We start from the raw sequence: 15,724 nt of genomic DNA on the forward strand, positions 1-15,724 counted from the left end.
TACGTATAGTCTGTGAATTCTTGCACATGCTCAGTAGGATCTGGTGACTCAAAAATTGTAAATATAAAAGACTGTGCACATTTTTTTTTAATGGAAGTAAATTGGAAAGTTGTTTAAAATTACATGCTGTATCTGAATCATGAAAATTTTATTTAACTTGAGTGTCCCTTTAAAAGCAAGACAGAAAATGTAGACAGGGACAGGAGAGTCCTAGAGAGTTTACTATCTTAGTAGCAACTGGATTGCAAGTTTGACATGACTCACCTTAAACAATCAGAAGAATGAATGCAAATATTCAATGATAAGATGTTTACTGTCTCTTTAATTAATCTGCCCTATAACTTTGCATTTGTTTTACAATTAAAGCTCTCAAAACATTTCTTTGAGGTGCTAATCATACAAATGTTTCCTAATTTGACTTGAAATTTTATTTTTCATAAAACTTATTTTATTTAAGTGTTTGATAAACAAATTTAAAAATTAAATATTCTGCCACTTAAATATAGTTAGTCATTTTTATAGAAAGGGACAGTCTACACCAGAAGTTTTATTGTTTTAATAGATAGATAACCCCTATTACCCATTTTCCAGTTTTCCATAGCCAACACAGTTATATTAATATACTTTTTACCTCTGTGATTACATTGTATCTAAGCATCTTCTGACACCCACCTGATCACATGACTTTTTAGTTATTATAATTGACTTGCATTTAGCCAAATAGTGCAGTGTCTGCCACAAGCCATGGGCGTGATTACAAAGTTATCTATATGGCTCACATGAACTAGCACTCCCCTGTTGTGAAAAACTAACTAAAAAAAGCATGTGCTGAGGCTGTCTTTATTGGCTTAGAAACAGGCAGACATTTAGAGGTTTCAATGCTATAAAGTATATTAATATAACAATGTTGGTTGTGCAAAGCTGGGAGATGGGTAGTAAAGGTGTTATCTATCTTTTTAAACAATAACAATTATAGTGTTGACTGTCCCTTTAAAGAGACACTAAACAGAAAATTCAGTTTCGCGTACATTATCTAATGCAATTAATAAAACTGAAACAGCTTTGCAATGTACATTAATTACTTATTTTGCTTGCTTTTTTGTAAATATTGTACCTGCCTCCTGATTCCAAGACAAACCAAAAAACTCTGATTCTATAGCAGTGTAAATGTACTTTTACAGCTGGTCCTAATTAATAAATATACTCACCAGTGGTGTCAAGTATTTTGTTGGCACACTGTGAAGAGATTTGCAAATCAATAATAGAGTGACGGTTTATTTGCCCTTTAAAACATTACATACGGAATTGCAAAAGATCTACATAGAAAATGAATGTTTCTTTAAATGTAATATTTTACCCTGATAGAGCACACACATGTCATAATATTCTGTTTTGTGATGGACAGAAGATAAAAAAAAATCGGATTTAGGGATTCTGTTAATCTGCTGACAAATATGACATGGGGAAAATGTAAAATTCCGTTTTGGATAAAATACACTTATATTCACCATGGCTGAATTAAAAAGGTTCTTCTATGTTAATGTGTTTGGTTATATGTTTTTAAGATATACTTTGACAAAAATCAGTTGTTTTTGTTGTTGTTGTAGTTTGTTTTTTTTTAGTTGAAATTGGTTTGGCAGTTTGTAATGTAATGTATTTATACTTCCACAGAGGAAGATGAATGTGCCAAACCAGACAATGGAGGGTGTGAACAGCGCTGCATTAATACACTAGGAAGTTATAAGTGTGCCTGTGATCCTGGCTATGAACTTGGACCTGACAAAAAAAGCTGTGAAGGTAAAATATGTTGACAAAACATTATGACTTCTGTTTTCAAATTGCTCAACAATCTTGAAGAACACTATGCAGGAGTTGTGGGTTCATAGTATAAGATCTTCTTTGATTAGTTAGAAACGTTTGGACTCTGCCCTCTGTATAGTCCTTTTCTTTCATGTAATTAGCAAGAGTCCATGAGCTAGTGACGTATGGGATATACATTCCTACCAGGAGGGGCAAAGTTTCCCAAACCTCAAAATGCCTACAAATACACCCCTCACCACACCCACAAATCAGTTTTACAAACTTTGCCTCCTATGGAGGTGGTGAAGTAAGTTTGTGCTAGATTCTACGTTGATATGCGCTCCGCAGCAGGTTGGAGCCCGGTTTTCCTCTCAGCGTGCAGTGAATGTCAGAGGGATGTGAGGAGAGTATTGCCTATTTGAATGCAATGATCTCCTTCTATGGGGTCTATTTCATAGGTTCTCTGTTATCGGTCGTAGAGATTCATCTCTTACCTCCCTTTTCAGATTGACGATATACTCTTATATATATACCATTACCTCTGCTGATTTTCGTTTCAGTACTGGTTTGGCTTTCTACAACATGTAGATGAGTGTCCTGGGGTAAGTAAGTCTTATTTTCTGTGACACTCTAAGCTATGGTTGGGCACTTTTTTAATAAAGTTCTAAATATATGTATTCAAACATTTATTTGCCTTGACTCAGGATGTTCAACATTCCTTATTTTCAGACAGTCAGTTTCTTATTTGGGATAATGCATTTGAATCAATCATTTTTTCTTACCTTAAAAATTTGACTTTTCCCTGTGGGCTGTTAGGCTCGCGGGGGCTGAAAATGCTTCATTTTATTGTGTCATTCTTGGCGCAGACTTTTTTGGCGCAAAATTTTTTTCTGTTTCCGGCGTCATACTTGTCGCTGGAAGTTGCGTCATTTTTTTGACTTTTTTTGCGTCAAAAGTGTCGGCGTTCCGGATGTGGCGTCATTTTTGGCGCCAAAAGCATTTAGGCGCCAAATAATGTGGGCGTCTTATTTGGTGCTAAAAAAATATGGGCGTCACTTTTGTCTCCACATTATTTAAGTCTCATTATTTATTGCTTCTGGTTGCTAGAAGCTTGTTCACTGGCATTTTTCCCATTCCTGAAACTGTCATTTAAGGAATTTGATCTATTTTGCTTTATATGTTGTTTTTTCTATTACATATTGCAAGATGTCCCACGTTGCAACTGAGTCAGAAGATACTTCAGGAAAATCGCTGCCTTGTGCTGGAGCTACCAAAGCTAAGTGTATCTGCTGTAAACTTTTGGTATCTGTTCCTCCAGTTGTTTGTATTGAATGTCATGACAAACTTGTTAATGCAGATAAAATTTCCTTTAGTAAAGTTCCATTACCTGTTGCTGTTCCGTCAACATCTAATACTCAGAGTGTTCCTGATAACATAAGAGATTTTGTTTCTGAATCCATTAAGAAGGCTTTGTCTGTTATTCCTCCTTCTAGTAAACATAAAAAATCTTTTAAAACTTCTCATTGTTCAGATGAATTTTTAAATGAACATCATCATTCTGATTCTGATAATGGTTCTTCTGGTTCAGATGATTCTGTCTCAAAGGTTGATGCTGATAAATCTTATTTAAAATGGAATTTATTCGTTCTTTACTTAAAGAAGTTCTAATTGCTTTAGAAATTGAGGATTCTGGTCCTCTTGATACTAAATCTAAACGTTTAGATAAGGTTTTTAAATCTCCTGTAGTTATTCCAGAAGTTTTTCCTGTTCCTAGTGCTATTTCTGAAGTAATTTCCAGGGAATGGAATAATTTGGGTAATTCATTCACTCCCTCTAAACGTTTTAAGCAATTATATCCTGTGCCATCTGACAGATTAGAGTTTTGGGACAAAATCCCTAAGGTTGATGGGGCTGTCTCTACTCTTGCTAAGCGTACTACGATTCCTACGGCAGATGGTACTTCCTTTAAGGATCCTTTAGATAGGAAAATTGAATCCTTTCTAAGAAAAGCCTATTTGTGTTCAGGTAATCTTCTTAGACCTGCTATATCTTTGGCGGATGCTTCTGCAGCTTCAACTTTTTGGTTGGAAGCTTTAGCGCAACAAGTAACAGATCATAATTCTCATAGCATTATTCTTCTTCTTCAACATGCTAATAATTTTATTTGTGATGCCATCTTTGATATCATTAGGGTTGATGTCAGGTATATGTCTCTAGCTATTTTAGCTAGAAGAGCTTTATGGCTTAAAACTTGGAATGCTGATATGTCTTCTAAGTCTACTCTGCTTTCCCTTTCTTTCCAGGGTAATAAATTATTTGGTTCTCAGTTGGATTCTATTATTTCAACTGTTACTGGAGGGAAAGGAACTTTTTTACCACAGGATAAAAAATCTAAAGGTAAATTCAGGTCTAATAATCGTTTTCGTTCCTTTCGTCACAACAAGGAACAGAAACCTGATCCTTCATTCTCAGGAGCGGTATCAGTTTGGAAACCATCTCCAGTCTGGAATAAATCCAAGCCTTCTAGAAAATCAAAGCCAGCTTCTAAGTCCACATGAAGGTGCGGCCCTCATTCCAGCTCAGCTGGTAGGGGGCAGATTACGTTTTTTCAAATAAATTTGGATCAAATCTGTTCACAATCTTTGGATTCAGAACATTGTTTCAGAAGGGTACAGAATTGGCTTCAAAATAAGACCTCCTGCAAAGAGATTTTTTCTTTCCCGTGTCCCAGTAAATCCAGCGAAGGCTCAAGCATTTCTGAAATGTGTTTCAGATCTAGAGTTGGCTGGAGTAATTATGCCAGTTCCAGTTCTGGAACGGGGGCTGGGGTTTTATTCAAATCTCTTCATTGTACCAAAGAAGGAGAATTCCTTCAGACCAGTTCTGGATCTAAAGATATTGAATCGTTATGTAAGGATACCAACATTCAAAATGGTAACTATAAGGACTATCCTGCCTTTTGTTCAGCAAGGGCATTATATGTCTACAATAGATTTACAGGATGCATATCTACATATTCCGATTCATCCAGATCACTTTCAGTTTCTGAGATTCTCTTTCCTAGACAAGCATTACCAGTTTGTGGCTCTACCGTTTGGTCTAGCAACAGCTCCAAGAATTTTTACAAAGGTTCTCGGTGCCCTTCTGTCTGTAATCAGAGAACAGGGTATTGTTGTATTTCCTTATTTGGACGATATCTTGGTACTTGCTCAGTCTTTACATTTAGCAGAATCTCATACGAATCGACTTGTGTTGTTTCTTCAAGATCATGGTTGGAGGATCAATTTACTAAAAAGTTCATTGATTCCTCAGACAAGGGTAACCTTTTTGGGTTTCCAGATAGATTCAATGTCCATGACTCTATCTTTGACAGACAAGAGACGTCTAAAATTGATATCAGCTTGTCGAAACCTTCAGTCACAATCATTCCCTTCGGTAGCCTTATGCATGGAAATTCTAGGTCTTATGACTGCTGCATCGGACGCGATCCCCTTTGCTCGTTTTCACATGCGACCTCTTCAGCATTGTATGCTGAACCAATGGTGCAGGGATTACACAAAGATATCTCAATTAATATCTTTAAAACCGATTGTACAACACTCTCTGACGTGGTGGACAGATCACCATTGTTTAATTCAGGGGGCTTCTTTTGTTTTTCCGACCTGGACTGTAATTTCAACAGATGCAAGTCTTACAGGTTGGGGAGCTGTGTGGGGGTCTCTGACGGCACAAGGGGTTTGGGAATCTCAGGAGGTGAGATTACCGATCAATATTTTGGAACTCCGTGCAATTTTCAGAGCTCTTCAGTCTTGCCCTCTTCTGAAGAGAGAATTGTTCATTTGTTTTCAGACAGACAATGTCACAACTGTAGCATACATCAATCATCAAGGAGGGACTCACAGTCCTCTAGCTATGAAAGAAGTATCTCGAATTCTGGTTTGGGCGGAATCCAGCTCCTGTCTAGTTTCTGCGGTTCATATCCCAGGTATAGACAATTGGGAAGCGGATTATCTCAGTCGCCAAACGTTGCATCCGGGCGAATGGTCTCTTCACCCAGAGGTATTTCTTCAGATTGTTCAAATGTGGGGGCTTCCAGAAATAGATCTGATGGCCTCTCATCTAAACAAGAAACTTCCCAGGTATCTGTCCAGATCCAGGGATCCTCAAGCGGAAGCAGTGGATGCATTGTCACTTCCTTGGAAGTATCATCCTGCCTATATCTTTCCACCTCTAGTTCTTCTTCCAAGAGTGATCTCCAAAATTCTGAAGGAATGCTCGTTTGTTCTGCTGGTAGCTCCAGCATGGCCTCACAGGTTTTGGTATGCGGATCTTGTCCGGATGGCTTCTTGCCAACCGTGGACTCTTCCATTAAGACCAGACCTTCTGTCTCAAGGTCCTTTTTTCCATCAGGATCTCAAATCCTTAAATTTAAAGGTATGGAGATTGAACGCTTGATTCTTAGTCAAAGAGGTTTCTCTGACTCTGTGATTAATACTATGTTACAGGCTCGTAAATCTGTATCTAGGGAGATATATTATAGAGTCTGGAAGACTTATATTTCTTGGTGTCTTTCTCATCAGTTTTCCTGGCATTCTTTTAGAATTCCAAGAATTTTACAGTTTCTTCAGGATGGTTTGGATAAAGGTTTGTCTGCAAGTTCCTTGAAAGACAAATCTCTGCTCTTTCTGTTCTTTTTCACAGAAAGATTGCTAATCTTCCTGATATTCATTGTTTTGTGCAAGCTTTGGTGCGTATAAAACCTGTTATTAAGTCAATTTCTCCTCCTTGGAGTTTGAATTTGGTTCTGGGGGCTCTTCAAGCTCCTCCGTTTGAACCTATGCATTCATTGGACATTAAATTACTTTCTTGGAAAGTTTTGTTCCTTTTGGCCATCTCTTCTGCCAGAAGAGTTTCTGAAATATCTGCTCTTTCTTGTGAGTCTCCTTTTTTGATTTTTCATCAGGATAAGGCGGTGTTGCGAACTTCTTTTGAATTTTTACCTAAGGTTGTGAATTCCAACAACATTAGTAGAGAGATTGTGGTTCCTTCATTATGTCATACTCCTAAGAATTCTAAGGAGAAATCATTGCATTCTTTGGATGTGGTTAGAGCTTTGAAATATTATGTTGAAGCTACTAAGACTTTCCGAAAGACTTCTAGTCTATTTGTTAACTTTTCCGGTTCTAGGAAAGGTCAGAAGGCCTCTGCCATTTCTTTGGCATCTTGGTTGAAATCTTTAATTCATCATGCTTATGTCGAGTCGGGTAAAACTCCGCCTCAAAGGATTACAGCTCATTCTACTAGGTCAGTTTCTACTTCCTGGGCGTTTAGGAATGAGGCTTCGGTTGATCAGATTTGCAAAGCAGCAACTTGGTCCTCTTTGCATACTTTTACTAAATTCTACCATTTTGATGTGTTTTCTTCTTCTGAAGCAGTTTTTGGTAGAAAAGTACTTCAGGCAGCTGTTTCAGTTTGAATCTTCTGCTTATGTTTTCATTTAAACTTTATTTTGGGTGTGGATTATTTTCAGCAGGAATTGGCTGTCTTTATTTTATCCCTCCCTCTCTAGTGACTCTTGCGTGGAAAGATCCACATCTTGGGTAGTCATTATCCCATACGTCACTAGCTCATGGACTCTTGCTAATTACATGAAAGAAAACATAATTTATGTAAGAACTTACCTGATAAATTCATTTCTTTCATATTAGCAAGAGTCCATGAGGCCCACCCCTTTTTTTGTGGTGGTTATGATTTTTTTGTATAAAGCACAATTATTTCCAATTCCTTATTTTTTTATGCTTTCGCACTTTTTTCTTATCACCCCACTTCTTGGCTATTCGTTAAACTGATTTGTGGGTGTGGTGAGGGGTGTATTTGTAGGCATTTTGAGGTTTGGGAAACTTTGCCCCTCCTGGTAGGAATGTATATCCCATACGTCACTAGCTCATGGACTCTTGCTAATATGAAAGAAATGAATTTATCAGGTAAGTTCTTACATAAATTATGTTTTCTTCCTGCTGGTGTTATTTCACTCTCTACATATTTTGCGTCAGACCTGACTCTGCAGCTCTGCTCCAGCATTAAAGGGACAGTATACTGAAAAATAGTTTTTCGCTTAATGTGTTTACAATTGCTTTTTTTACCAACTGCAGAGAAAAAAAATGTATGAAACATAGCTTTTTATGTTTTTTTGTGTATATTAAAGCTCTGATTTTGTGTTTTGAAGCCACAACCTAATAAAATGGGTTGAGCTTGTAGGTATAATCAGATCTCATTACTGTATCACATTGTGTACATATACCTGCTTCTTTATCTTATATCTGTCCATAAAACAATCACCAGTACTTGGAGAGAACAATGGAAAATCAACATTTTATTACATTATCTCTGCTATATTCCACTGGGAGTATAATTTCTTCTGCTGGTTGTGTTTACAAAGCTTATCTATAGCTGGGACCTGCGGCCACAAACTTTCAGAATAGGTGGGGATACCACATGCTAAATCAACTATTTCAAATGCCAATATAAGGGTAAAGGAGCTACTTGTAAACAATTTAATACACTCCAGCAGGTAAAGTGGATCATTGGGAACAAATTAAAGGGGAGAAAATTTTTGAGTAAACTGTCCCTTTAAGTGTTTGTTTTATTGTGTACTAAAATGACCCCACTTGGTACTGGTATACTTGCTAGTGTCTAGGTCCGATCACAGCCGCCAAATCATTTTATAACTGTTTGTGAAACCATTTGTGGACTTGCCATGCAAACCCCGACCCCAGTTTTTTATTTGAGATTATTCACATGAGATTTTGTAGAGTACAGTGTCATTTCCCTTAGCTACTTTCTCCTGTTTGGTGTCCAGTAGTTCTACGTTATATAGATGCTGTGTGTTTATATTTGTGTGTGTGGGAAATGTTATAAACATTATCTGCCCTATGGTTCATGATGCTTGTTGTCCTGTCCCAATTAGACGGTTTTTATGTGTCACTATGTCCATGCAGGTTTTAAAGGGACAGATTACCCAAAAACTTTCTCTCCTTTGTTATTCCCAATTATCCATTTTACCTGCTGGAGTTTATTAAATTGCTTACAAATAGCCCCTTAGGGGTAGATTTATGAAGCAACGAATGCTGCAATCTACCCCTGTAAGACTGCCTCTCCTTAACTCATCCGCCACCTCTGAAGTGGCGGATAGCAATCACCCCTGCTAGCACCCGATTTGCCACAAATGTGAAGGCAGCGGTATTGCACAAGCATTTCACACGAAATGCTTGTGCAGTGATAAATACCGACAGCGTAGGCTGTCTGCATTTATCGATGTTGAGCAGATATGATCCACTACAGCGGATCATGTCCGTCCGACAGTTGTTTAATCGGCCCCTTAGACTTTATGTTGACATTTGAAATAGCTGATTTAGCCTGTGGTGTCCCTACCTATACTAAAAGCTTCAACACCTAGGTATAGGCTGTTGAGAAACTATGTAAACACAGCCAGAAGAAGAAATTACAATCAATGGGAGGTGGAAGAGATAAAGCTTTAAAATGTTCATTTTCAATTGTTCTTTCTAAGTATTGTACAGAGACAGAGATAAGAAAGGGAATCATTTGAGTGATAAGATAAGGAGATCTGATCTGTTGGCAAACTTTGCCTATTATGATGAGCTGTGGTTTTAAAGAGCAACTCAAGCTATTTATTTTGCAAAAATAATCATAAATGAGCAAATTATCATGCATTTTATACTCTGCAGCTGGTATTAAAAGTAATGGGGAACACATTCAGGAAAAAACTATTTTACAGTGAACTGTCACCTTCTATCCTCGCACTTGTGTGTGTATGTGTATGTATTAGTGCTTTCTAAAAGTGCAGTTGCGTATAGTGATTTGGTGTTCAGTGCTGTATGAATTAATGGGCAGAGTAGTTACTATGAATTAATATAATCATGTTTAGTGTTATGTAGTAATGCTGTTTTGGAGCTCATGTACTTAATGTGTCCCACTGCATTAGCAATGCCAGCGTTGTTGTACAGCAGCTTTGAGTTGCGTCTCTTCTTTCCTGCAAGGATTACCCTCTCTTATCTAAGGCTGAGCTTAGCTTCAGGATGGAATTATCCATTCACATTACAGGTTGTTATAGCCATCAAGCATCCAGATGAATGGTCTCTTCTAATCAATGTTTTTCTAAAAAAAGAAAAAAAAGGGCTGACCATTATATTATTGCATCAAAGGAAAGTACTGTACCAGTTATAGGATTCTCAGAGATAGAGGTTCTTAGGCCATAGATCTTAAAGGGACATAAAAGTAAACCCAAATGTTTTATTTCATGATTTAGATAGAGCAGGGGTGCCCAACCTTGGTGCTTCAGTGTCATGGGACATGTAGTTCCAAAACCTCTGGAGCACCAACGTTGAGCACCCCTGAGATAGAGTATGTAATTTTAAACACATTTCCAATGTACTTCAATTATTATTATTTTTTTTCATTGTCTTGAAATCCTTTATTGAAAAGCAGGAAAGTAAGCTCAGGAGCATGCACATGTCTGCAGCACTATATGGCAGCAATTTGCCAGAATGTAATACATTTGCAAGAGAACTATATTGCAGCACTTTTTTCCGTGTAGTGCTGAAGACATGTGCATGCTACCTACCTAGGTATCTGTTCAGCAAATAATACCATGAGAAAGCAAATGTTATAATAGAAGTAAATTGGAAACTTTTTTTTGTGTGTTATGTCTGAATCACAAAAGAAAAAAAAAAGCGGTTTCATGTCCCTTTAAGGTGATTAAAAAATAATAATCACGAGACAAGCACAGAACTGTTCTTTGGAACATGATCTGGCCAAGAAGGGTCGTCCTCTCGTGGTCTGGCACCTCTATCAAGACAATATTTTTCTTTCTTAAATTTCCAGCTTTTTATTAGGTTTCTTTTCAGACATTGAAACACCCTATATGTACTATGTGTTCCTCTAGAATTGTTCAGTCATTAGGGTGACACTGTTTTCAGAATGCCTCTTTCATTTCTTCAGAAGGTAGTTTTCCCACAGAGTATTAATTCCAGGACTGTGGTTCCTTCATTCTATCTGAATCCAGCAAATTATCATGGCCGCTGTACAGGATTGATGTGATCACAGCTCTATTTGTTTTTTATTATAACTCTCTGTCTATCATTTTTATGACAGCAGGTAAATGAAAGTTTACAAAACACCATTAGCATTTTACATTCAGTATCTGATCATTAAGGGGACAGTTTACCCAAGAATTGTCTCCCCTGTAATTTGTTGCAAATTTATATATATTACCTGCTGGAGTGTATTGAATTGTTTACATATAGTTTTTTTACACTTGTTGTGGCATTTGAAACAGCTCATTTAGCATGTGACGTCCCCACCTATACAGAAAGTTTTTGGACTTAAGTCCAAGTTATTGACAAGCTAGGTAAACACAGCCAGCAAAAGAAATTACACTCACGGTGGGGGGGGGTAGAAGAGATAACTAATAAAATGATCATTTTCCATTGTAAACCAAACCCAATACTTAAAGGGATATTCCAGCCAAAATTGGAAACCACATGGGTGCATTTTGGTATTGAACAGAAGCAATTTTGTAATATACATGCATTAGCAAAAGTGCTTCTAATAAAAGCGATAGCTGTTTCAAAAGTGTATTTAAGTATGCAACGTGCACCAGCATTTTAAACCCAGCACTTGCTCAGAGAGCCTAAGGAGCTTGTACCATCTGGTAATTACTCAATTTGTTAATTGCTGACATGATATAAGCCCCAGTGATGATCTGATCAGCTGCAGTATTTAAAATGTGGGGGCAGTGACTATCTAGCTATGCTTCACATGCACGTGCAGAGAAAAATACTAACACTAAAACAGTGATAACTTTTACAAGAAGCATTTTTTGCTAATGCATTTATATTGCAAATATGTTTCTATTCAAAGATGTAATTAATCTATGTGTATTTAAATTTTGACTGGAATGTCCCTTTAAGAGAGAACAAACAGACACAAGATAAGGAAGCAAGTGTGTGTACATAAGTGATAACACAATGAGATCTCATTTTACTGCAAGGTCAACCCATTTCAATAGGTTGAGGTTTCAAAACCGGCAATTTAATATCAACAAATATGCATGAAAATGCAAATTATCATACATTTTATACCCTGCAGCTAGTATAACAAGTCATTGGAAATACATAAAGGAAAAAACAATTTTACTGCATATTGTCCCTTTAAGGCCCATAAGCTCTGTAATAATTTGCTATAATTTAAAGGACCAGTAAATACGGTAGATTTGCATAATCAACAAATGCATGATAACAAGACAATGCAATAAGAATTATTTTGAACTTCAAATAGGAAGTAGATTTCTTTTCTGACAAATTTCAAAGTTATCTCTATTTCCACTCCCACTGCATCATGTGACAGTCATCAGCCAATCAAAAATGCATATACTCTAAAAGTGTAAATATAAAGAGACACAATGTGCACATTGTAAAGTAAAGTAAATTTGAAAGTTGTTTAAAATTGTTTGCTGTATCTGAATCATGAAAGTTTCATTTTGACTTGAGTGTCCCTTTTAAGGTCCATTCCACTAGGGTTATTGTCTCTTAATGGACTAACCATTATGAGTCTTTTGTAGAATAGTTGTGCAAGGCAGTCATTCATCCTTGGTCTTCCTTCCATACATTTACAATGTTTTATTTATTCATTATGTTCACCTCTTCGCAAGCAGCATTTGCTGAGATCTTGCAGATATTGCTTCCTCCCACTGAGGCAGATTTTTTTTTTTTACAAATTTTCTTGCAACACTTTCTTCATATAGTTTTGGTACTGATCTACTAATCGTGATTATGTTTCCTTGGAATGTTACAGAAAACATTTCATAGTCATTGATCAATCTATTTCTTTACACTGCAATTGGAATCATACAGTGTCTTTACTTGTAACGCATTCTTATAATTTTATATATTTTTTTCTTTTTGTTTGACGTTTCCCTGGTCTGTGTGTGAGTTCCAGTAGAGGCCAGCCTTTCTTTGTCACTGTCTTTTCAAATAGGTCCTTGCTTAACTATGTACAGTATAAACTAAAGCCAGTAGAAAGGTTAAAGGGACACTCAGGTTAAATTAAATTTCTTCTGTTATGTGTGATCAGTCCACGGGTCATCATTACTTCTGGGATATTATCTGCTCCCCTACAGGAAGTGCAAGAGGATTCACCCAGCAGAGTTGCTATATAGCTCCTCCCCTCTACGTCACCTCCAGTCATTCTCTTGCACCCAAAGACTAGATAGGAGGTGTGAGAGGACTATGGTGATTATACTTAGTTTTTAGAACTTCAATCAAAAGTTTATTTTACAATAGCACCGGAGCGTGTTATTACCTCTCTGGCAGAGTTTGAAGAAGAATCTACCAGAGTTTTTCTTATGATTTTAACCGGAGTAGTTAAGATCATATTGCTGTTTCTCGGCCATCTGAGGGAGGTAAAAGCTTCAGATCAGGGGACAGCGGGCAGTTGAATCTGCATTGAGGTATGTAGCAGTTGTTATTTTCTGAATGGAATTGATGAAAAAATCCTGCCATACCGTTATAATGAACATGTATGTATACTCTACACTTTAGTATTCTGGGGATGGTATTTCACCGGAATTACTCTGTAAAAGTACATTAAACCTTTTATTAGGTATTTTTCATGTTAAACGTTTTTGCTGGAATGTAGAATCGTTTGCATTAATGAGGTACTGAGTGAATAAGTATTTGGGCATTATTTTCCACTTGGCAGTTTGCTTGTGTTAATTATGACAGTTTCGTTTCTCTCTCACTGCTGTGTGTGAGAGGGAGGGGCCGTTTTTGGCGCTCTTTGCTACGCATCAAAAATTTCCAGTCAGTTTTTCTGCATGATCCGGTTCATCTCTAACAGAACTCAGGGGTCTTCAAACTTCTTTGAAGGGAGGTAGATTCTCTCAGCGGAGCTGTGAGACTTATATAGTGACTGTGATTTAAAACGTTGTTTAAAATTTAATTAGTGTTATTTTACTAATGGGAACAAACCTTTGCTAAAAAGTTGTGTTGTTTGTTAAGAGTGATGCTATAACTGTTTTTCAGTTCATTATTTCAACTGTCATTTAATCGTTTAGTGCTTCTTGAGGCACAGTACGTTTTTATTAAATAAAATTGTAACCGAGTTGCATGTTTATTGCTAGTGTGTTAAACATGTCTGATTCAGAGGAAGATACCTGTGTCATTTGTTCCAATGCCAAGGTGGAGCCCAATAGAAATTTATGTACTAACTGTATTGATGCTACCTTAAATAAAAGCCAATCTGTACAAATTGAACAAATTTCACCAAACAGCGAGGGGAGAGTTATGCCGACTAACTCGCCTCACGTGTCAGTACCTGCATCTCCCGCCCGGGAGGTGCGTGATATTATGGCGCCTAGTACATCTGGGCAGCCATTACAGATAACATTACAAGATATGGCTACTGTTATGACTGAAGTTTTGGCTAAATTACCAGAACTAAGAGGCAAGCGTGATCACTCTGGGGTGAGAACAGAGTGCGCTGATAATTCTAGGGCCATGTCTGATACTGCGTCACAGCTTGCAGAGCATGAGGACGGAGAGCTTCATTCTGTAGGTGACGGTTCTGATCCAAACAGATTGGATTCAGATATTTCAAATTTTAAATTTAAATTGGAAAACCTCCGTGTATTACTAGGGGAGGTCTTAGCAGCTCTCAACGATTGTAACGCTGTTGCAATACCAGAGAAAATGTGTAGGTTGGATAAATACTTTGCGGTACCCGGCGAGTACTGACGTTTTTCCTATACCTAAGAGATTAACTGAAATTGTTACTAAGGAGTGGGATAGACCCGGTGTGCCGTTCTCACCCCCTCCAATATTTAGAAAGATGTTTCCAATAGACGCCACCACACGGGACTTATGGCAAACGGTCCCTAAGGTGGAGGGAGCAGTTTCTACTTTAGCTAAGCGTACCACTATCCCGGTGGAGGATAGCTGTGCTTTTTCAGATCCTATGGATAAAAAATTAGAGGGTTACCTTAAGAAAATGTTTATTCAACAAGGTTTTATATTACAACCCCTTGCATGCATCGCGCCGATCACGGCTGCGGCAGCATTTTGGATTGAGTCTCTGGAAGAGAACCTTAGTTCAGCTACGCTGGACGACATTACGGACAGGCTTAGAGTCCTTAAACTAGCTAATTCATTCATTTCGGAGGCCGTAGTACATTTTACCAAACTTACGGCTAAGAATTCAGGATTCGCCATTCAGGCACGCAGAGCGCTGTGGCTAAAATCCTGGTCGGCTGATGTAACTTCTAAGTCCAAATTACTTAGTATACCTTTCAAGGGGCAAACTTTATTTGGGCCCGGTTTGAAAGAAATTATTGCTGACATTACAGGAGGTAAGGGCCACGCTCTACCTCAAGACAAAGCCAAAGCTAAGGCTAGACAGTCTAATTTTCGTCCCTTTCGGAATTTCAAAGCAGGAGCAGCGCCAACTTCCACTGCACCAAAACAGGGAGGAGCTGTTGCTCGTTACAGACAAGGCTGGAAGCCTAATCAGTCCTGGAACAAGGGCAAGCATGCCAGTAAACCTGCTGCTGTCCCAAAGACAGCATGAACCGAGGGCCCCCGATCCGGGACCGGATCTAGTGGGGGGCAGACTCTCTCTCTTCGCCCAGGCTTGGGCAAGAGATGTCCAGGATCCCTGGGCGCTAGAGATCATATCTCAGGGATACCTTCTAGACTTCAAATCCTCTCCCCCAAGAGGGAGATTTCATCTGTCAAGGTTGTCAACAAACCAAATAAAGAAAGACGCGTTTCTACGCTGTGTACAAGATCTATTATTAATGGGAGTGATCCATCCGGTTCCGCGGTCGGAACAAGGACAAGGGTTTTACTCA

At 37.9% G+C, this 15,724-nt stretch overlaps 1 protein-coding gene across 1 annotated transcript in view; it reads left to right on the plus strand.

Moving 5' to 3' along the window:
- The window catches only part of TLL1 (tolloid like 1), a 232,198-nt gene that overhangs the window by 178,748 nt on the left and 37,726 nt on the right, over window positions 1-15,724 (plus strand). The window contains exon 15 of the mRNA XM_053703804.1: window positions 1,672-1,797. Coding sequence (XP_053559779.1) covers window positions 1,672-1,797 — 126 coding nt within the window. The remainder of the gene's footprint in view (window positions 1-1,671; window positions 1,798-15,724) is intronic.

Source organism: Bombina bombina, chromosome 2 (assembly GCF_027579735.1).
Source record: "Bombina bombina isolate aBomBom1 chromosome 2, aBomBom1.pri, whole genome shotgun sequence".
NCBI lineage: Eukaryota > Metazoa > Chordata > Amphibia > Anura > Bombinatoridae > Bombina > Bombina bombina.